Raw genomic sequence first — 22,119 nt, 5'->3', positions numbered from 1 at the left:
TGGTACTAGCTATTATGGAACTAGCTTCTTTGTCGCGCTAGCTCAATTGTACTAGCTCTTTTGGATCGCTCCCGGTTACAGTAGTTGCATCCTACCTTTTGTCGCGAGATTGTAACAAGTCCTGACGACAGAAGAAAAGTCACCATCCTACTAGAGCTATTACTCAGCCTAAGCCCATTCTTAAGCCAGCTAAGACTTACGGGAGAAAAAAAGCACTGGATGCTTGGTTATATCCTCCAGAAAATTGTGATGAGACCCCTGTATTGAAGCCTGAATTGTTTTGAGATCCTTTGGTCCTCCAACTGTGGAGAACAGCCCCACTGAAAGGTGTGAAACCTCAATTTTGTCTCCTGAGTCTGTGATTCACTGTCCAGTGCCTGAATTTCCAACGCCCCAGCTCTTAGCCTCCTTTTTCTGAGAGGAAGGTGTTGTTCATCCTCCAGGGAGTTGGAAATTCTGGGAAGTCTCCAGTATTCCATTATTGGAACTACTTTCTGTTGGTTCCAAGAGTTCCAGTCCAAATTGGTTAAGACCTGCTATTTAAGGAAGCCCTGTTTCTGAATCAGCAGTGTCTATTCATCCTGATTATAACTTTCTCGGCTTATTACCAACCGATTATGACGATCGACTGTCCCCTGAAGATCCCACCTCTAGTGGATTTAGTCCCCCATGGACTAGGTCAAAAGGTCCTGTTCTTGACCTACCTTTAGTTCAGCCTCAAGTCCTGGAGTGGAGACCTCGTCTCGCTGACCAGACGAATACTATAGAGGGAACCATCCACCATTCCTGAGTCACCTCAGAATTCAAACCCTTTCCGACATTCTCATGGTAGATTAAAACACCGGTCACAGCTCGAGGCTGAAGTGGCACAGTCAGGTATATCTAATCTGAACGCTACAACACTGTTTGGGTCGCCCGAAACACAGCTTTGCCCTGAGTCATCGCCTGATTTTTCGGGATTTTTATTGTCTTCTTCTGGGTCTACGGATTCTGTCTCTGGTTTACCTCAAAGAACGTCGGTCACCCGCAAATACCAATTGTTATGCGAGGTTATCGATTGATTAAAGACACCCAGCCTGTACCTGGAGAGTCGCCGGCTTAGCCTGTCTCCGGTGCTGCGAGAAATTAATATGGCTCGCCAGCAAATTGCTGAATCCCAGCGCATGTCCCGAGACAGAATTTTGAGACTCAGAAGAAGAACTATAAATCTCCCACTGAATTAATCTTTGTACAGTTTTTAAAGGAAGTTTTGATAATAATTACCCTTTGTTATTAGTCATGTTTTGATTCCCACCTTGGGGTAGATAAAAGGCTGAGAATGGGACACATTGTGTGAGGAAATCTTTATTTAGTCAAGGTTTCTGTAATTGTCGCATTAATTGTTGTACTGTAGATTGACCTTGACCATGACAGTTATAATAGATTCAATAAATTTTTATTATCCTGTAATACCTGTAGTCCAAAATCAATGAGTTTTGTAATCTTTTAAATTAATTTTGGACTACAATGAATGTAATTTTTTCTTGATAGATCCTGAATGTATACCTGTAATACTGAAATGTTTCCTGTAAATAATGAAATTTATTATATTGTATGTTATTGGAACATTGTTGGGAGGAATAGACGATAATTTAATTTTGTGTTTTTAATTACTGTCTCTCCATATTGTCTGGTAGTTTATCATCTATTCCTATTGCTTCTTGTTATATCATTTGTGAATAAATGTATTGTACCTAATGTAAATTCATATAATTTGATATGTATCTGAAGGGATAGATGATGATCATCCTACCTTTTTACTGATTTTATTTTTGCAAGGTAAAATTTTTTTTCACTTGAATGTACAGAGTTTGTGTAGGGTGTTGCTGTCAGTTACGAGGCATTTTTTTGGATGGGCTTGAGGGCTAATGGGGGGAATGGAATAAAAGAAAGTGGTTTGTATCTAGAGAGTTATGGGGTCTTTTGACTGGCCAGATAGTACTACATTGGATCCTTCTCTCTGGTTACGGTTCATTTTCCCTTTGCCTACATACACACTGAATAGTCTGGCATATTCTTTACATATTCTCCTCTATCCTCATACACCTGACAACACAGATTACCAAACAATTCTTCATCACCCAAGGGGTTACTGCACTGTAATTGTTCAGTGCCACTTTCCTCTTGGTAAGGGTAGAAGAGACTCTTTAGCTATGGTAAGCAGCTCTTCTAGGAGAAGGACACTCCAAAATCAAACCACTGTTCTCTAGTCTTGGGTAGTGCCATAGCCTCTGTACCATGGCCTTTCACTGTCTTGGGTTAGAGTTCTCTTGCTTGAGGGTACACTCGAGCACACTCTCCTATCTTATTTCTCTTCCTCTTGTTTTGTTAAAGTTTTTATAGTTTATATAGGAGATATTTATTGTTGTTACTCTTCTTAGAATATTTTATTTTCCTTTTTTCCTTTCCGCACTGAGCTATTTTCCCTGTTGGAGCCCCTGGGCTTATAGCATACTGCTTTTCCAACTAGGGTTGTAGCTTAGTAAGTAAGTAATAAAGTAAGTAATAATAAGTGGGTTGTATGTTATGAAACATACTATTATTTTTTAATTTTATATATCCCTCTGTGGCCGCCCAAAATTCCTTATTCCGTTATTATCTTTTTTACAGATATTGACAGCAGCCCCCTACACGCAGTAGGGAGTGAGGATTAGGGAAATTAAGAGTATTCGTCAAGTACTTTACATAAAAATTATGAATGTGGTTTATGGTCTGTTAATATTGTGTTAGTGGTCTGTGATGCTCCTCTATATTCATATTATCTTGCCTGTGAACTGTAAGTCCCTTATTCTATTTTAAGACTAATACAAAAACAAATGCATCATAAGGCCATTGACTATTGCTCGTTTTCGGCAGCCAACCCGGTAAAGTTGATTACTATTTTGTGTCTGTGTGCGAAGTAACGAGAAAGAATCCCGATATATGAAATTATGTCAAACATTAATAGTTCACAGGAGCTATTGAAATGTAACAGGACTGTGTTCGAGTTTAGTCTGAATTGTTCCACAATGATCAAATTGGAGATTTTCTAGAAAATTGCTATTGTGGGCGCACAGTGACCTGCACGGCATCGTATGCGGCCATACTGTTCAGAATTTAATAATTTTGAGTGACATTGCATCAAATGGTAGGACAGTATTGATTAAGGAAAAATTATTGCTGTACAGTATTTTTCACAGTTATATTTTCTTTATAGATGGTTCATTAGATATGTGTTCAAGTTTATTACTGGTCATTACAGTTGTCATAAAACCATAGTGTTGTGGGGTTCTCCTATAAGCTTAGTGTAGGAGTGGTGTTTTTTTTTCTTTTTTTTTTTAAGATAATTGGTCCACCCAGGCAATTCACACGGTAGTGGTTATCATGTACTAAAACATGTACATGTGAATAGTTCATTTTCTTTTAGTCAAATCTTTTTTTTATCTTGTTGTCTTGAGGCTGGAGTGTAAAGGGATGTTAATTTTGTCTTTAATTGCTTATATGAATTGATAAAACAATGTTAATGTAATCCTAACAGTTTTTTTGGTTCATTTACAAATAAATATTTTTTGTTTTTTATGAAGACAAATTAATCCAGTTCCTTACATCACTGTCCCTTTCTCAGACACTTATTTAATCTTGCTAATAAGTCATTTATCATAATTTTTCCTCCCACACTGTGTCCTGTTGTCAGTATAAAAAATTCTTTCCCTTTCACCTAATGTTCTGACATTTTTTTCCCCAAGTTTGAAACCATCTTACCTAAAGAATATAGAGGTATATATATAAAAGCTGCTAACTTCTCAGAAATGAATCAACGATCATCTTACTCATTTATTCAGCAAGCCCAAGGCAAGGGAAGATAAGAAGGAAGTAAGATTCTAGCTGGGTCCCCTTGCCCAGCATAAACCAAGGGGGTGGTGCCCAGTGTTCCGTTCTCTTGACCTTTTACTTAGGTTTTTGGGTATTCCACCGTTGTATATTTGTTGTGTTGTGAACATTGGGTTGTGGTCAGCATTCGGACACTAGGCAGTTCGGGTGCTACCTCTGGCCATAGTCCGCAAACCACTACAACAAGGAGTCTGTGATAGGTGGGTCCACCTTAGAAGGCAGTTTAGGGATCCGGAACCCCTCTGCGTGAATGTGTTTCCCTTCTCCCGCAGTACGCACTGGTATGCATTTGCAGGGAGGGGAATGAGGTGACAGCGACCTTGCCGGATAAGGCATCTGTGCTCATGCCTGTTGCGCGCGCGGGAAAATATTGGTGCGAGCGCGCGGGAGAATGATGGCGAGCGCGCGCAGGAGAGTATTGGTGGCCGCGCAGGAGAGTATTGGTGGCCGCGCAGGAGAGTATTGGTGGCCGCGCAGGAGAGTATTGGTGGCCGCGCAGGAGAGTATTGGTGGCCGCGCAGGAGAGTATTGGTGGCCGCGCAGGTGAGTATTGGTGGCCGCGCAGGAGAGTATTGGTGGCCGCGCAGGAGAGTATTGGTGGCCGCGCAGGAGAGTATTGGTGGCCGCGCAGGAGAGTATTGGTGGCAGCGCAGGAGAGTATTGGTGGGCGCGCAAGAGAATCTTGCCAAACTCGGGCGAGTGTTGGCGCGCATCCATAAAAGAGAGATGACGCGCATCCGTAGGAGAGGGATGGCGCGAGCGGGAGATAGTTGACGCGCAGGCGAGCGCGAATGTTCGGGCGAGCGCTGGCACTCTGGTGAAAGCAGCGTGGTTGTCATCTCACCTACAGACTTGTGTGCTGGAGTGTGATGGCACCCAGGTATTTGTTAGCACGCTGGTTGGAAAGTAGGATGGTGCACGGGAGAGCGCTGGCGATGAAGGGTGCACATGTTGGAGCGCAGGAGAGCCCAGGTGCGCGGAAGGGTACTGGCGCATAGGAGAGAGTTGGCGCGGTGGAGAGTTCTGGCACGTTGGAGAGTATTGGCGCGCATGAGTGCTTGCGCATAGGCGAGTGCTGGCGCATAGGCGAGCGTTGGCGCGCAGGTGGGCTCTGGCGCGTAGGAGATTGTGGGCGTGCAGATGGGCTCTGGCATGTAGGAGATCGTGGGCGCGCAGGAGAGCGCAAGCGATCTGTGGTGTGCTGGCGCGTGGGTGACCCTGGCCGTGTGCGCAGGTGACCGTGGGGGCGTGGCACGCAGTAGAGTGCTGACATGTAGGTGAAGGTTAGCGCGTGAGGTTGAGGGGCGCGCCGAAGCGCTGTAGAGTGATTGAGCTGCTGGTGAGCGCTGAAGGTCTGGGCGTGTGGCGCGCAGCTGCGTACTTTGGTGGAGCTACAGAAAGCTCTGCAGGCGACAGGAATGGTAATGGAAGGTCAGCAGGTCTGGAGGATGGATGGTCGGCGTGTCCTTTGTAAGGACGACCATCCACCGAAGGAGATCGCGAACGATCTGCAGAGAGGAGAGGTCCAGGACCGAAGTCACAAGACTGGCTGCAGGTGCAGTGATGGATGATGTATGAAGGTATGACGGAGGCTCCTCTGCGGGGGACTGCAGTGATGACTTTGAACCAAAGAGGCGCCTCTTCACCGCTGGTGAAGGGAGATTTCTAAGGCGAAGAGGGAGGCGGGCCTTCCGACGGATGCGCCCTCTGGGGGCCGTTGGATCAGCAAGCTGGCCGTCAGCAGTCCTCAGAAGAGGAGTCTCTATGAGGGAACTCCCCTGAGAAACACTTGCAGGAGAGACCGACGTTGAACTTAGTTTCCCCCTCGGAGGATGGTCAGGAACGGGGGAAACTAAGTCGGCAGCTACAGCTGTAGAGTTTGGAGTGGCAGAGAAGATGGATGATGCCGCATGAGACACCTCTGACACAACAACGTCGACAATAGTCAGGGGATCTACTTCTGACGGCGACAATGATTGCTTAACAGAAGCACCAATGAGGATGAACTGCAGCAGGGCTTCCTTGAAGGGCAAACCCGTGAGCCCAAAGGAAGACCATATCTGAAAAAGGGAAGTTAGTAACAAGGCCTCACCCGGAGGGAGAGGTGGGGCTGCTTCGCTAGGGGAAGCAACATCATCTCTCGAGACCCGGGGTTGGTCGATAATAACTTGGTCTACACTACTACTCGATGATCTTTCGTAAGAGACCGAACGAGTAGGAGCTTCGGAAGAGGGTTGGGCGACGGAAGAAGAGGCCTTGGGTTTTTCTCCCTTCAAAGCAACCTTTGAAGGAGAAATATCCCGCCTGGACTACTTCTTCCGCCGTCGCGCAAACCTCTCCCACTGGGAGGAAGACCACTCCTTGCACTCACTACACTTGTTAACACTATCACACCGTTGACCTCTGCAGGAAGGACAAATAGCGTGAGGATCAGTCTCGACCGCCAACATATATGTTCCACAAGGGTGGCCGGAGAGTCCAGGGCAAGTGTGCATGGTCGCAGAAGTCAACTTCACACACACTCAGTCAAAGAGAAAAAGAGAAAACAAAATGGCGTTAATGACTGCCAATAGTCGGCGAGGATGAAGAGCGGCAATGTCAGTTCACCATCCGAGCTGAAAGCAAAGTGAGCTCAATCACAGGTGTGTGAGGAGGAGCAGTAGCAAGCTACCTTCCCTAACCCCCCGCTAACTAACGGTGTGGGTAGTTAACCCTAGTTAAAAATTAATGGCTCGTCATTTCAGCTACGCCGAAAGTAATACCCCTATTAAATAGAGTGGTTTGTATTCTAGTTACGGAACAAATATAAGACTAAGAAAAAGTAAGTCAACTGGCCATTAAGTTGGAGCGGGGAGAGAGAGAAGTGGCGTTCACAGCTCAGATGTATAAGTGAGTTGGGTAACTGAAAGTCTAATGGTTCATCTTTCAGCTTCACCGAAAGTAATACCCCTTATAAATAGCGTTGGTTTGTAATTAAGACTGAAAAAGTTTTTAAACATCATCAATTGGTTCATTTTGGATTAAAGTGAAAGCAAAGTATACAGAGCGTAGTGAAACTGCTCTAAAAACTCATTTCTTTCGCCATACCTCTGCAATATTGGCTAGAAAAATTCTAAACATGTGTCATTAAGAAAATATACACAAAAAATATTGACATGCATTCTCCATTGTGCGTGGCAGAGTGAACAATTGAACCGCTACTGGATAAACTTACTTAAAAGAAGCAAACTCACCTTTTGCATTAGTAATGATTAAGATAACAAAATGCTTATACTGTGCTGTACATATAACATTGTATTATTTGTTTACAAAATAATCTTAGGATAAAAAAATTTCAACTTTCAACTTTTATGTTCATGATGTATGTATTGTTTCCATATTGATCAATATTACAAATAAATATTACCGGTCCCTGGCACATTGGATATAAAAATGGCCGTACGTCATATTAGATAGTTTGTGAAGCACTGGCCTAAATCTTAGATGAGTTGCCAAGTACCTCTAATAATTTTTGTTTTGTACCAAAATCTTATACATGTAGGTCCAGAGCTTTTAAATTAAGATTGCGAGTATGTGTGTACACACTAGTTGCGTATTCAGTTCGGTATACAAGTCTTCCATGGGGGCATTCGAGTACCACCAAACCAATTTCAGTAAAGGATGGTTTCTTTTCATTATTCAAGAATAAAATAATTCAAAGCTCTCCTACCTCATTTATGAAGCCAGCCACATTCTCCACAAAAGTCTTCTCTATCACAGGCTCAGGACGCACGTGTTGGCCCACAGATGGTCGTGAGCTACGGCCACTCTCCCCAGACATGGCTGATGACATGATCAAGCCAGATCTATGGAAATGGAACATAATTTTACTGGTATGGGATTAAGCATTAAAAAAGGAAGACTACACAAACCTTATTGAATATTAGTACAGTACCAAAAATGACAAATTCGAAGATAATTTGTATTTTTCCTAACCATACAAACCTTAGCTATTTACATTGGGTTTACCTTTTAGCGCAGCTGAAATGGCGAGGGGGGTAGGGGAGTGGTAGCTAGCTACCCCTCACCCCCCTCACACACAGGTGAATGCTCACTTTCACTTAGAGGTAGGACTTGTCTTGGGGGACAGGGCTGGTGGGCAAATATGTGTAAATAGCTAAGGTTTGTATGATTAGGAAAAATACAAATTATCTTCGAATTTGTCATTTGTTCCGTAACCGAAATACAAACCACGCTATTTACATTGGGTGACTTACCCCTTAGGTAGGGTGGAAAGTCCTCAGCCATACTGACTTTGGCTTTACCCAGGGACTCGGAATACGAGTGAGTCGCACTCGAGAAAAGGAGTCCCTGCACCTCACATGTTACCGTGTGGCCTACATAAGCTTGTGTGTGAAGGAAGAAGTGTGACCCGTCCTAGGCAGTTGACCTGGAGTTCCAGAAGGAACTCTGGGTTAGGACGTTCCCAATACCACCTCGTCAGGGTATGGGGGACGCGACAGTATTGACTCAATACTCGGAACACAAGGAAGCATGGTTTACCTGCAGAGGTTCGAGGTCAGCTATGCAGAGACCAAGATGCTGCTTCCCCGTAGAGGGGATGATGAAGAAAGAAATAAAGGCCAGACTTACTTCTTTCGTTCATGCAGACTAAAACCTGATAACAATGCCCTCAACATTCTGCTACCTGTCCAAAAAGGAGCCTGAGGTTAGACCAGCTGTTGTGTAGCCACCACAGAGCGATAGAAAACGTATCGAGACTCCTGTGGGTCACGCCCTGCAGGAAGCGGGCTGCGAAGGTCATTAGATGCTTCCAGACTCCAGCTTGTAGCACCTGCATCACAGAGTAGTATTACTCGAAGGCGAGGGACATTGCGATGTATCCAACATCGTGCTGTAGGGCGACGTGACGGGGGAGGGTCTGGAGACAGGTCGAGATGAATGTCCTTGAGTCCGGGCTTGAAGAGGTATACTGGCGACTCTCCCCCGTGTCCTCCTTGTGCTCCCATATCGGCTGCAACTGAGGACAAACTGCAGCTGTTCCCAAAGCTAACCTCTCGATTCCTTTACTGGCAAGAAAGAGAAGGTCTTGGGACATCAGATACAGAATGGAGACTCGAAATCTTGAAGGAATTGGACCGAAGGGCCTGGACCTCCAGATTCTGAGTCTAGCCAACAATTCAGGAGCGAACCTGAATGTTGCCTTCCCCTCTTCCTTAGAAAGGGCGGAGTCGTACGAGACCAAGAAGATTGCTTACACACTGGCCGTGGCCAGAGTGAGCAGGAGACCCAAGACGGAATACAATCCGAGGCCTGTCGTGTAGGGTCTTGAGAAGATCTCTTAAGGGACTAAAAAGTCCGAGCCATGCTCCAAGTTGGAGGTCTTCCTCCGACTAGGGCAGGGACGATCGTAGCTTCGCACGAGCGAGGAAAGATCCAGCGGGCAGGAAAAAGTTATTCCTTTAAGCCTGAAGGTCAGGGAAAGGCTGAGCGACAGGCTTCATTGCCGAGAGCGGAAAGGAATTTCCTCCCGCCGAAAGGCAATAATACCGTTATTGCTGGAGAAGAGGCCTCAAGGGAAGAGGTATATCTCCCACGGCACCAACCACCGAAGACTCTTCACTTTGCCTGGAAGACCCCTGCGGATGACTATCGCAGATGACGCGACCTCCGTACCGCGACTGTAGCGGGTTGTCTCTTCTTGAGGAGGAGGCGTAATGTCTCCAGGCATGAAGCCGAAGCGACGCCCCGGTTCGGGAGAGATGTTGCAGTGTGGTTGTTTGAGTAGTCTGCGCCGTGGGAGAAGCTCTCCCGGGAGTTCCGTCAGGGGATGCAGAGGGTCCAGAAACCGTTCTGCGCATAGTCCCAGTGGAGCTCTCCCATTGAAAGGTTGACAGACAACCTGGTTTTGTTGAGACCCATTGTCCACAGACAAAAAGGAGGGGAGACGCAGGCGTCGAAGTTGTCCCACCATCACCGGAATGCATCTTGCCACAGTCTCGGGGTCTGAGACTGGGGGGAAGAACAGCGGAAGCTTGAGGTTCCAAGCTGTCGCGATCAGGTCCCCCAGACCAGGACTTGCTGGTTACTCAAGGCCAAAGACCCCCAGGTACACTCCCTCTACGAGGCTCTGCTCGGATAGTCGGAAAGAACATTCCTCTGCCTAGAATGAGAGCCGATGGTGGTATTGAGAGTATCTCAATCATCTCGGTATCTCTACTGCAAGATGTGAAGGTGTGAAAATGCGTCCCCTGCTGGTTAGAACACGCCAGAATCATGAAGTCGACGCGCACGGAGCGACTCAGCAGGAGCTGTAGGATCTGTAGAGGGGCCAGACTACGGTCCCTAAGCCTGCCTGAATGATGGAGAGGTTTCTTTCAGGTCCTGACCATAGGCCTGGACCGGAACATGCCCCCCCCCCCCCCCCTTTTCTTTGACGAGTCCGAGAACAGCATCAAGAATGTGGGGAAAGGACGAGAATATCCACTCCCATCAAGAGGTTCCATAGGTCAACACCCATTGCAGGTCTAATAGTTCCGCTGGTCCCATAGGGGCCAGGAAGTCCGGTTAATCGTTGCCTGAAACCACCGGAACTTGGACCGCCCCACATGGAACTTATCCCGAGGCGACCGTTCGGACTATAGACGGGTCAATGAGGAAAGGAGAACTAGGAAACGTTCCAAGGTAGGGCTGAAAGCTCTGCTTGACTGAGAACAGGTACTGCGACTCTCCTCAGTCTTGCCACAGTCAACTGAAGGGAAGGCTCGGAGGATGTGTCAACAGAATCTGGCGTCCCCAGGTGGTCACCAATCCAAGTACCGACCAGAACAGACGTTGCTTAACCTCGCTGGACGGACGAGAAGCGGGGTTTCCAACGTGGTAAGGCCATTGACTCAATATCATGGCCAGATACTCCAGAAGTTGAGGCAGAAGAAGAGAAGGTTCCAAGCAAAATACCATGAACCCACACTCATGGTAAGCATCCGGAAGCTTGTCCCGGCGCTGAAGAAGGTCGAACCCGAGCCTACCGGAGTTGACCAGCCCTCCAAAAAGCGAAGGAGGCGGAAGCCTGCACCTGAGCGGCCATGAGGAAAGCAGGGAGAGTTCTCTGGGGAAAAAAACCTGCGATGCCAAGGCGGGATCGCCACACTGCATCATAAGCAGGAATACTTGCAGTCTAGGCTGAATTCCACGAGCTCCCTGGAAGATGGATGGAATGGAAACTGAAAGTACCCGTCCTTCCGATCCAGGGTTTAAGGAGTCCTGTCGCCTCGTTACCAGTGTGATCGATTCTGCTGTTCTACGCTGGCCGAAGTTTGTTCAACAAACTTGATCAGGGCTGAGAGGTTGACTACGGAACTCCCGTCTCAGATCCTTCCTTACAAGAAAGGATCGACTGAAGAAGCCGGGGGTGAAGCCGTCGATGATCCTATGGAGGACCTTCGCCTAAGGTATGGATCATTCTGCCCAACCGGGTAACTCTTGCCGACGCTATGGCATAGAGGTTCAGAGACACTGAATCAGGTTCAGGTTCTGGGGTGAGGCATAGCCTTTACAACGGCGCCTGTGTCTTTTAGTTTTGTGTTCCTTATTTTCACTAGTTTTTCTCTTTTCATCCACATTTGTTGTAGTATACTTTTCTTATTTTCAATATTCTCTTCACAAAAAAGGGATTTTCCAACTGTTTGTGCACTATCTTCTTCGTATGGTTGTTGAAGCTCAATTGCTTTTATTCTTATATCACTAAACTGTGGACAATATAATATAAAGTGGTTAGCATTTTCTTCTACATCACAGAATACACAGTTTATATTTCCATCTTGGTGTCTGTTTCTTATATTCAAGCCCAATGAGTTTGTCCTTGCTCTGAATAATAAAATTGACGAAAATGTATTGTCATACACTTCCTCCTCCTTGATTTCACTTTTCCAGTTTTTATACAAAATTAAACTCTCCTTACACTCCATTTCACTCTTCCATTTGCTTGTGTCCCATTCTCTTGTTCTCTTCTTTATGTCCTCTTTCGTACATCTCTTGACTTCTCTCATCGCCATCCCACATTCTTCAGCATACTTCTTCACATGCATCCACCACTTCCTCTCTTTTTCTTCCATATCATTGACTATTGCTGTAAGTAGGTCCTTTTCTCCCTTAAAAATGCTATTAAGGTACCTCAGCTTACCATCCATTACCCTTGTTTTCATAGCAGATGCTCCTACATCCCCTCTCAAGGCTACAATTGCTGTACAGTGATACCTCGGTACTCGACCATAATCCGTTCGAGATCCGTGTTCGACCTCCGATTTGTTCGAGTACCGAATTTTTTTTCCCCATAAGAAATAATGGTATATATTCTATTCCGTTCCCAAGCACTCGAACAGGCCCAAAATATTAATAAAACGTGTACCTAAACAACAATAATTATCTAAATGTGTATGAAATTGGTCAGAAAATCCTATAAAACAATTTTAAACCATTTACTGTACTAAAATAAAACAATTTTAAACCATTTTCTGTACTGTAGTGAACATACCTTTGAGCAGCGGTTCGATGGCATACAGGGATGGATGTGGAGAGGATGGAAGGGGGAGGTTACTGCTTGGAAGGAGAGTCCCCTTCCATGATGTGGCGGGGTAGTTCTCCTTCAGGAGTTGTTTCTCTCTCCAATGAAAGGGTGGGCAGATCTATTTCAGGGGTTTCTTCTCTTCTTTGTCTCTTCTTTGGAGGAGAAACAGGCTTTGATGTAGCAGCTTTCTTTTCTTTTGTGAAAAACTGGTCTATTGTTAATTGTTTCTTCCTCCTCTGCAGTATTCTTCGAAAATGATACATGACACTATCATTAAACATATGCACTGCCCGGTTTGCTACTGCAATTTCTGGGTGGTATTTTTCAGCAAAAGCCTGCACATCTGCCCACTTGGAACAAATTTCATTGATGAGAGAACTTGGAACATCCTCCCTTACCTCATCCTCTTCTGAAGATTCCTGCTCCACAATCAGATCCTGCTGCTGTTGTTGTTGCAGGTGCAACAATTCCTCCACAGTCAACTCGGTAGAATGGCTTTCTACAAGCTCATCAATATCATCCTTGTCGACCTCAAGCCCCAAACTCCTGCCCATGACAACAATTTCCTCAACGACATCAGTGTCATCAGAAATTACAGGGGTAGCAGTGCTTGGACCCGCCTCTGGTTGGAAACCTTCAAACTCCCTCTCTGTGACACATGATGGCCACAGCTTACGCCAGGCAGAGTTCAATGTCCTATAGGTCACACCTCGCCAAGCTTGGTCAATCATGTTAACAGAGTTGAGGATGCTGAAGTGTTCCTTCCAGAATTCCTTTAGGGTCAACTTCGTGTCACTGGTCACTTCAAAACACTTTCTGAAAAGGGCCTTGGTATAGAGTTTTTTGAAGTTTGAAATGACCTGTTGGTCCATGGGCTGGAGTATGGGAGTAGTATTGGGGGGCAAGAATTTGATTTTGATAAAGCTGTATTCTTCTTTCAAGTCATCCTCGAGACCTGGAGGATGTGCAGGAGCATTGTCCATAACCAGAAGACATTTCATTGGCAAGCTCTTTTCAATGAGGTAAGCCTTAACCTGGGGGGCAAACACTTCGTTTATCCACTCAGTAAAGAATTGTCTTGTGACCCAAGATTTAGTGTTCGAGCGCCACATAACTGGTAGTGCACTTTTACAAATATTATTTCGTTTGAACACCCGGGGGTTGTCCGAGTGGTACACTAACAAGGGTTTGATCTTGCAATCGCCACTTGCATTTGCACACAGCAACAATGTTAGCCTATCTTTCATTGGCTTGTGACCTGGCATCTTCGTCTCGTCCTTGGTAATGTACGTATTGGCTGGCATTTTCTTCCAAAATAACCCAGTCTCATCACAATTAAAGACTTGTTGTGCGATCAAATTTTGTTCATTTATGTACCGATCGAATTCCCCCACGTATTTATCGGCTGCAATTTGATCCGAACTAGCTGCCTCCCCATGCCTAGTAACACGATGAATACCTGTTCTATTACGAAACTTTTCAAACCAACCCCTGCTCGCTTTAAATGTAAATGAATCACTTTCACTGGTACTCGGACTTTTCTTCACTAATTCTTCATAGATATGCAACGCTTTTTCACAAATGAACGCTTCACTAACACTTTCCCCGGCCAACTGTTTTTCTTTAATAAATATTAAAAGCAACTTTTCCATCTCCTCAATCACTTGTGGCCTTTGCTTAGTTACCGCCGTAACTCCCGTTGCAACATTCGCCTTCTTAATCATTTCTTTATGCTTTAAAAACGTAGAAATGGTCGACTTCGCCATTCCGTATTCTACCGCTAAATCGGACACTCGTACACCATTCTCATATTTCGCTATAATTTCCTTCTTCAACTCGATCGTTGTTCGCACTGTTTTCCTCTTCTCCTTCCCCTTAACACTCATTACTTTCTTGGGACTCATTATGAAAGCTAAAAAAGCAATTAAAAGCACTGAAAATCACTAAATCACAACGAATGCTGATCGCGCGTTGTCTGAGTGACGCTCTCGAGAGAACTGATGCTTCCCGAACAAGCGAGAGTGGCCGAGATGGCGCGATCATCACAAAGCCCATGCGGTCGTCACGTGTTCGGCTGGTCGAGTACCGAATTTTTGGTCGAGCACCGCAGCAAAAATTTCTCGAAAATTTTGGTCGAACTCCGAATTGTTCGAGTATAGAGTCGTTCGACTACCGAGGTATCACTGTATTCTTTACAGCCCCTAACATCCTTCTATACACTCCATTCTCTATTCTCTGCAACTTTTCTATTTCCGTTTAGTTAATCACATTTGTTCCATATAATATCGAAGGTAGTGCTACACTTTTCCAGTATGTTTTCCCTATCAGTATCTTATTACAACTTTTTTCTATGATCGAATATGTAAGATTGGCTAGCTTTTGCGCCTCAACTATCATTTCACTTTTCTGTGTTTTGAACATATTCCTACCATCATCTACCTTGATACCTAGGTATTTAATATTGCTTACTACTCTAATTCCCTCTATATTATCTGGTTTCTCCTTCATATTATATATAAGTACGCTACTTTTGTCTCTATTTTTGTCTAAACCACACTGCTTTCCTATATCTATCACTTTCCTTATGTTTAATTCAGCATCCTCTATATTCTCAGCAAGCACTAGGACATCAGCAAAAAATAATACTACTAGCTTTATAATATCATTTTTAAAACCATTACCTTCCTTTTCTACTTGTTTTATAATCTGATAAGTAATTAATTTGAATAATGTTGTAGAGGCAGTACAGCCTTGCTTTATTCCACTACCTACGCTCAATTTTTGTTCTACTCTTTCCCCTATGTCTAACGTAGTCGAGTCTCCCACATACACTTCAGCTATAGAGTTAATTATACTAGTATGTACTTTATATTGCTTTAATGTTTCTATCAGTGCTTCCCTTTTTATGGAATCGAAAGCTTTTTTGAAATCTAAAGAGGCCACTATGAGTTTTTTCTTATTTTTGAAAGTTTCTTCGACCATGTATTGTAAGATGAATATATTATCCTCAATCCTTCCTCCTTCTGTAAATTCCGCTTGACTATCCTCTATGGCATTATTACTTTTTAGAGGTCCTTCTATTTCATCCTTGATAAAAGCCGTGTATATTTTATAAGATTCATTTGTGAGTGCTATTGGTCTCAATTCCTTTGCTGTTGGATTGTTTTTCTTTTTTAACATATTTTGTTCTGGATTCTTTCCAGCCCCCAGAGGAAGGGGTAAGTAGTCACCCCTTGGCCGATGGAGAAATCTCGAACAGAAAGCGCCCCCCCCCCCCTCCCCCCCCCGCCAAAAATCCTTCCAGGGAATGACGGGGAAGGGCTAACCCAGGTTCTGGAAAGAGGAGTGTTGCTCAGACCTCCCTGAAGTTTCTTCCTATTCTTGCAAGTGCCATGCTCTGCGTTTACGGGGTGAGGCCGTGTTCTGGAAATATGCTCCAGAAGAACTCCCCAGGCTGCGAAAACCCCAATGGGAATCGTGGTTGCAATCGCCCTGGAGCTCGCGCAATGGATAAATCAAAAATTTGCGCGTGGGCGAACGTAGAAGCACCCATGCGCGGTCACGCAGGAACGCAAACGAAGGTGAGTGAAGGAGCGCAGAAGGAGGGCGAGAGCTGGTGGTCGGCGATAACCCATAGACGAGCAATGGATACTGCAAGAATTAAGCCGTCGGTGGGCGCGACGGAGCACCGTCGGTGGGCGCGACGGAGCACCGTCGGTGGGCGCGACGGAGCACCGTCGGTGGGCGCGACGGAGCACCGTCGGTGGGCGCGACGGAGCACCGTCGGTGGGCGCGACGGAGCACCGTCGGTGGGCGCGACGGAGCACCGTCGGTGGGCGCGACGGAGCACCGTCGGTGGGCGCGACGGAGCACCGTCGGTGGGCGCGACGGAGCACCGTCGGTGGGCGCGACGGAGCACCGTCGGTGGGCGCGACGGAGCACCGTCGGTGGGCGCGACGGAGCACCGTCGGTGGGCGCGACGGAGCACCGTCGGTGGGCGCGACGGAGCACCGTCGGTGGGCGCGACGGAGCACCGTCGGTGGGCGCGACGGAGCACCGTCGGTGGGCGCGACGGAGCACCGTCGGTGGGCGCGACGGAGCACCGTCGGTGGGCGCGACGGAGCACCGTCGGTGGGCGCGACGGAGCACCGTCGGTGGGCGCGACGGAGCACCGTCGGTGGGCGCGACGGAGCACCGTCGGTGGGCGCGACGGAGCACCGTCGGTGGGCGCGACGGAGCACCGTCGGTGGGCGCGACGGAGCACCGTCGGTGGGCGCGACGGAGCACCGTCGGTGGGCGCGACGGAGCACCGTCGGTGGGCGCGACGGAGCACCGTCGGTGGGCGCGACGGAGCACCGTCGGTGGGCGCGACGGAGCACCGTCGGTGGGCGCGACGGAGCACCGTCGGTGGGCGCGACGGAGCACCGTCGGTGGGCGCGACGGAGCACCGTCGGTGGGCGCGACGGAGCACCGTCGGTGGGCGCGACGGAGCACCGTCGGTGGGCGCGACGGAGCACCGTCGGTGGGCGCGACGGAGCACCGTCGGTGGGCGCGACGGAGCACCGTCGGTGGGCGCGACGGAGCACCGTCGGTGGGCGCGACGGAGCACCGTCGGTGGGCGCGACGGAGCACCGTCGGTGGGCGCGACGGAGCACCGTCGGTGGGCGCGACGGAGCACCGTCGGTGGGCGCGACGGAGCACCGTCGGTGGGCGCGACGGAGCACCGTCGGTGGGCGCGACCGAGCACCGTCGGTGGGCGCGACCGAGCACCGTCGGTGGGCGCGACCGAGCACCGTCGGTGGGCGCGACCGAGCACCGTCGGTGGGCGCGACCGAGCACCGTCGGTGGGCGCGACCGAGCACCGTCGGTGGGCGCGACGGAGCACCGTCGGTGGGCGCGACGGAGCACCGTCGGTGGGCGCGACGGAGCACCGTCGGTGGGCGCGACGGAGCACCGTCGGTGGGCGCGACGGAGCACCGTCGGTGCGCGCGACGGAGCACCGTCGGTGCGCGCGCGGGCGAACATTGGAGAGCATGTGCGCGGACGCGCATGAGCGTAGACGTGCAGGCACGTGGGCGTGCAGATGCGCAAGCGAATGATCGCACGGGCGCGCAGGTGAGCGGTCGCGCACGGAGTGGGCGCGAGGATGGGCAGGTGAATGAGCGCGAGCGCGAGTCCGAGGCGGGGAACGCAAGCGTTAGCGCGATGGCGAGGAAACGCGCTGCCGCGTGGACGAGGAAGACCGCTGGCGATGTGGATCAACAGGCGATCGGTGGTGAGCTGGTGAGCGCTGACGCGCAGGTGGGCGATGGCGCGTCGGTGCATTGGCGAGCGGTGGTGCGTTAACAAAACGCTAGCGAGCAGTGGAAGAATCGCGCGGGTGCGTAGGCGATTGCCAACGCGACAGAGACTAGTGATGGTTAGCGCGCATCGCGCTAACAGAAGGCGCGCAGGTGCATCAGGAAGGCGCCCATTGGTGTGTGGCAAAGAAGGGCGCGCAGGCAGATCGATGGCGATCGTTGACGGGTAGGAGATCACTGGCGAGCAGGTGAACGTTGACGCGTCTAAGGTCGCTGGCGAGCTGATGATCGCTGACGAGCAGAAGGCAACGCGTGGAAGCCTGCGCATAGAAGAAGAGTCCTTGACCCAGACCTGAACCGAAGTTCTAGATCGCGAGGGCGAACGTGGGCGCACAGGGCGCGTAACAGGAACCAACAGGAACAGCAGGGATGATCATCAGGAGAGCGCTGGCGAACAGGAGAGCGCTGGCGAACAGGAGAGCGCTGGCGAACAGGAGAGCGCTGGCGAACAGGAGAGCGCTGGCGAACAGGAGAGCGCTGGCGAACAGGAGAGCGCTGGCGAACAGGAGAGCGCTGGCGAACAGGAGAGCGCTGGCGAACAGGAGAGCGCTGGCGAACAGGAGAGCGCTGGCGAACAGGAGAGCGCTGGCGAACAGGAGCGCGCTGGCGAACAGGAGAGCGCTGGCGAACAGGAGCGCGCTGGCGAACAGGAGCGCGCTGGCGAACAGGAGCGCCTGTGCGCTAACACTGAACAGGAGCAGGAGAGAACACAGCAGAAGGGCGCGCAGGGGAACCCTGACACGCAAGGGAAGAACCCCCGTGGGAGGCAACCCTTTGCCCCAAAGGGAACGTTGTCCGTCGGGAGACAGATGTCCATCGGAAGACCGTTGCCTGTCCGCCGGGAGACTGATGTCCGTTGGAAGACCGTTGTCCGTCGGGAAGACCGTTGCCCGTCGGAAGACGCGATCAGACTGCTGTCCATCTGCACCAAGGCGGAAGATCAAGAAGAAGGAGTTGTAAGCTGCAAACGGAGATTCAAAAAGGCGCCTCTTAGCACCCTTATAGGGAGATGAGAGGCCCTTCCGACGAGGCGGACGGTGAGCCTTACGGCGAAGGAGGCCAACAGCAACAGCAGCAGAAGAATCCTCCGAAGAGGAGTTTCTATGAGTGTACTCTCTCGCAAACGAAACAGAAACACTTCAAAGAAGAGACTGGTCAGCCAGTGACCTAAAAGGAGCAATCCTCCGAAGAGGGGCTCCTGCAGTTGCCCAGCCCCTTGAGCGAAACTGCAAGTGTGACCGCTCAGCACCAAGAGCATAGTCGCACGAAAAAAAAAGGCAAGAGAAGAACCCCCCAAAAGGGGAAAAACTCAAGCCTGGACAGGAAAAACTTCCCTCGGAAGGAAAGTTACCCACCCAAGGAGGCAACCCTCCTGAGAGTTCTAAAATGAACTGGAGAGCAGTCAATCGTCAAGGGAGTATTTCCAGTAGAAGGAGACACGCCCCTGACGAAAATACAAGGGGGGAGGCAGCAACAGCCGAATCCCCAGGCCTCAACACGACAGCTCACACCGTTGCCATATTACAGAAACGAACTAGATCGGTAACTGTAAAAAAATAAAACTAAAACCATTAGTACACATTCATTCCCCCGGGAAGGCTCCGAAGAGGAATCCCGAGGGAAAGGAAACAAGAATTACACAACAGGCACGTGCCCTCACAACCACTTACACTCACGGAAGGAGAGCTGTAACCAAAACAAAATTATAACAATTATAATTAGAAACTATGTAATTATGTAATTTAAAAATGAATGAACACTAAAGAAAGAACGAAAACCCCGAAAGGAATCGTTCTACAAGCTGAAAAATTAACAACTACAATTAGATTCATAAACTAATTGAGACAAAACGTACGGCGTAGCAAACCCCCCACACGGAAAGGAAGCTACAAGGGCGTAGTAACACGTAGTAAAAGGGTGAACGACCTCAAGAGAGAGAGAGAAAGACCGAAGTCAAACTCTATCGCAACCCAAAAAATTACACCGTGGTGGCCTAACTGCCGAGGACTCCACGGAGATATCGTACACTACACACACAACACTGAAAAGGAAACTTACTGATTTCTATACTCAAATACATATACAAATATGAAAACATGTTTACATATATATTGAGTAAAAGAACAGTAAGCGATTAAGTAATGAAAAACAAACAATGGCTGCCAAGAGAGGACCAAGACAGAGACGTCTGTCCGAGTCCGAGCCAAAAGTGAAGCGAGCATTCACCTGTGTGTGAGGGGGGGAGGGGTAGCTAGCTACCACTCCCCTACCCCCCGCCCCCTAACTAGCGCGGGGGTAATAAACCCTCGTTAAATTCTAATGGCTCGCCATTTCAGCTGCGCTAAAAGGTAAACCCAATGTAAATAGCGTGGTTTGTATTTCGGTTACGGAACAAATGAGAATTAATTCTATCAAATGTATCATAGTACAGTACCATGAATATACAATATAGAAAAAAAAATACATAGTTAAAGAATACCACCCTGCTGGAATCTGGTAAATACTTAATGGATATAAGCCTTGAAAATACTTACCATACCCTTTTGGAAAATTCACAGTAACTATAGTAACACTTAACAAACTATTGCATTAATTCATAATTTCATCAAATACAATAACATTTATATAACTACAGTATAACAATGATTTTCATTACAAAGGCACCAATCATATACTGTATTGCCTTCCTTCCATGTAAAGGATCCCAGATGCACAAACTTTTACTAATCCAGATTGTTAAGCCTTCACATATTACCCAAATTGCAACTTAAAAGTAAAAATTACATCACACAGGATAGATGCCACGAGGTCAGAAAGGAAAGATAACATCATGAGTTGATGGTTCTGAAAAGAGCAATTTCTGACATGCATTGCAAAGCTAAGTTGGTACTTAACCAAGCAGCACATTGTTGCTTCAAAAATAAAACAGCAGTGTGAACAGGACTCAACATACGTAGTAAATCATAAGAGGGTCTAACATTCACCAAAAAATTTGACATTTCCATACGACCGCTGACACGGGCTGCATCACCGAGTAGATTTTATAAATGTTAGGTGCATGCTCTTGCCCTTAACATTATGAGCTTTAAGTCTCCTCTATGAGGAGTATCAGAATTCAATGTTTGGTCCATGACCTTGCGAATCCAAATACTTCTCTTGACCTTCCCCGACGTGACAAAGAATGCTGACACTTGGGGGTGAGCTACTGTAGATCTCTTGAGGTAGCACCTCAATTTCCTCCCTGGCATAATAACCATTGATCTGGATCATTGATCGTAGGGGGGCACCCTTAGGGAGCGAAGGGCGCAAACATGCTCCGTGGAGGAGATCTCCCTTCTGAGGGCAGGTAGGCTCGAAACTCTGTATAGAGGCGGTGCCGACGCAGAGGAGGGGTTAATTCCTTTCTGTCTGAAGGCGAAGCTCAAGGACGAGCGGAGGCCGTCCATTGCAGAGGCTGGGAGAAGCTTTTCCTCCCGAAGGTGAACAAAAAAAACTCCGCTACTATTGCTGGAGTAGTGGCCTCAAGGGGAGAGATACCCCTCCCATGACACCAACTATAGAAGGCAGTCCACTTGGCCTAGTAGACTGAAGCCGAAGATCTACACAGGTATCCAGATATCCTCTTTGCAACTTGTTGCGGAAAGGCCCCTCTGAGAGAAGTGCTGCATAGTCTCCAGGCAAGAAGTTGCATTGAAACTAAGGCTTTGCGGAAGATGTTCACATGTGGCTGTTAGAATAGATCATGTTGTGGAGGGAGTCTTTTCGGGACTTCCGTCAACAGCTGAAGAAGATATGGGAACCATCCCGCAGATGTCAAGCGAAGCTGAGAGGTAATTGCCAGAGTGTGGATAATCTTGCATGTTAAGCACCCTTGTCCTCAAGCAGTGTGGGGAAAATGGCTAAAACGCCGACGTTGACCTGCCGTTGCTGAATGCAACCTGTCATGGAGCCAGGGGATCCAGGGCTCGTGAACAGTAGAGCGAAAGTCCGTTGTTCATGGCCGTCCCGAAGAGATCCACTGTTGGGAAACCCCTCAACATCAGGACTTTCTAGGCCGCTGGATGGTACAAAGACCGCCAGGGGACCACTATTTGAGTAGCTATGTTCATAAGACCGTAAGCACATTCCTGCTTGTCTGGAATGGATCGAGCTGATAGGGAAACCGAGTTGTCTTCTGCCCATTAGCCTACCATGCTAAAAGACAGAGATGTTATGAAAAACCAGATACTGCTCTGTTTGTTCTACGTGAGCCACTACCAAGGTGGTGTTGTTCGTCGATACCAC

General features: G+C 48.1%; 1 protein-coding gene across 2 annotated transcripts in view; it reads right to left on the bottom strand.

The window, feature by feature from the left end:
* Window positions 1-22,119, bottom strand: part of LOC137639853 (BCAS3 microtubule associated cell migration factor-like) — a 251,753-nt gene that overhangs the window by 208,146 nt on the left and 21,488 nt on the right. For both annotated transcript variants that reach the window (XM_068372110.1, XM_068372111.1), the window contains exon 2: window positions 7,619-7,754. In XM_068372110.1, coding sequence (XP_068228211.1) covers window positions 7,619-7,741 — 123 coding nt within the window. In that variant the 5' untranslated portion in view covers window positions 7,742-7,754. The remainder of the gene's footprint in view (window positions 1-7,618; window positions 7,755-22,119) is intronic.

The sequence above is a fragment of the Palaemon carinicauda genome, chromosome 4 (genome assembly GCF_036898095.1).
Source record: "Palaemon carinicauda isolate YSFRI2023 chromosome 4, ASM3689809v2, whole genome shotgun sequence".
Taxonomy (NCBI): domain Eukaryota; kingdom Metazoa; phylum Arthropoda; class Malacostraca; order Decapoda; family Palaemonidae; genus Palaemon; species Palaemon carinicauda.
Note: the sequence above shows the minus strand (reverse complement) of the source record. Positions and strands in the feature narration are given on the sequence as shown.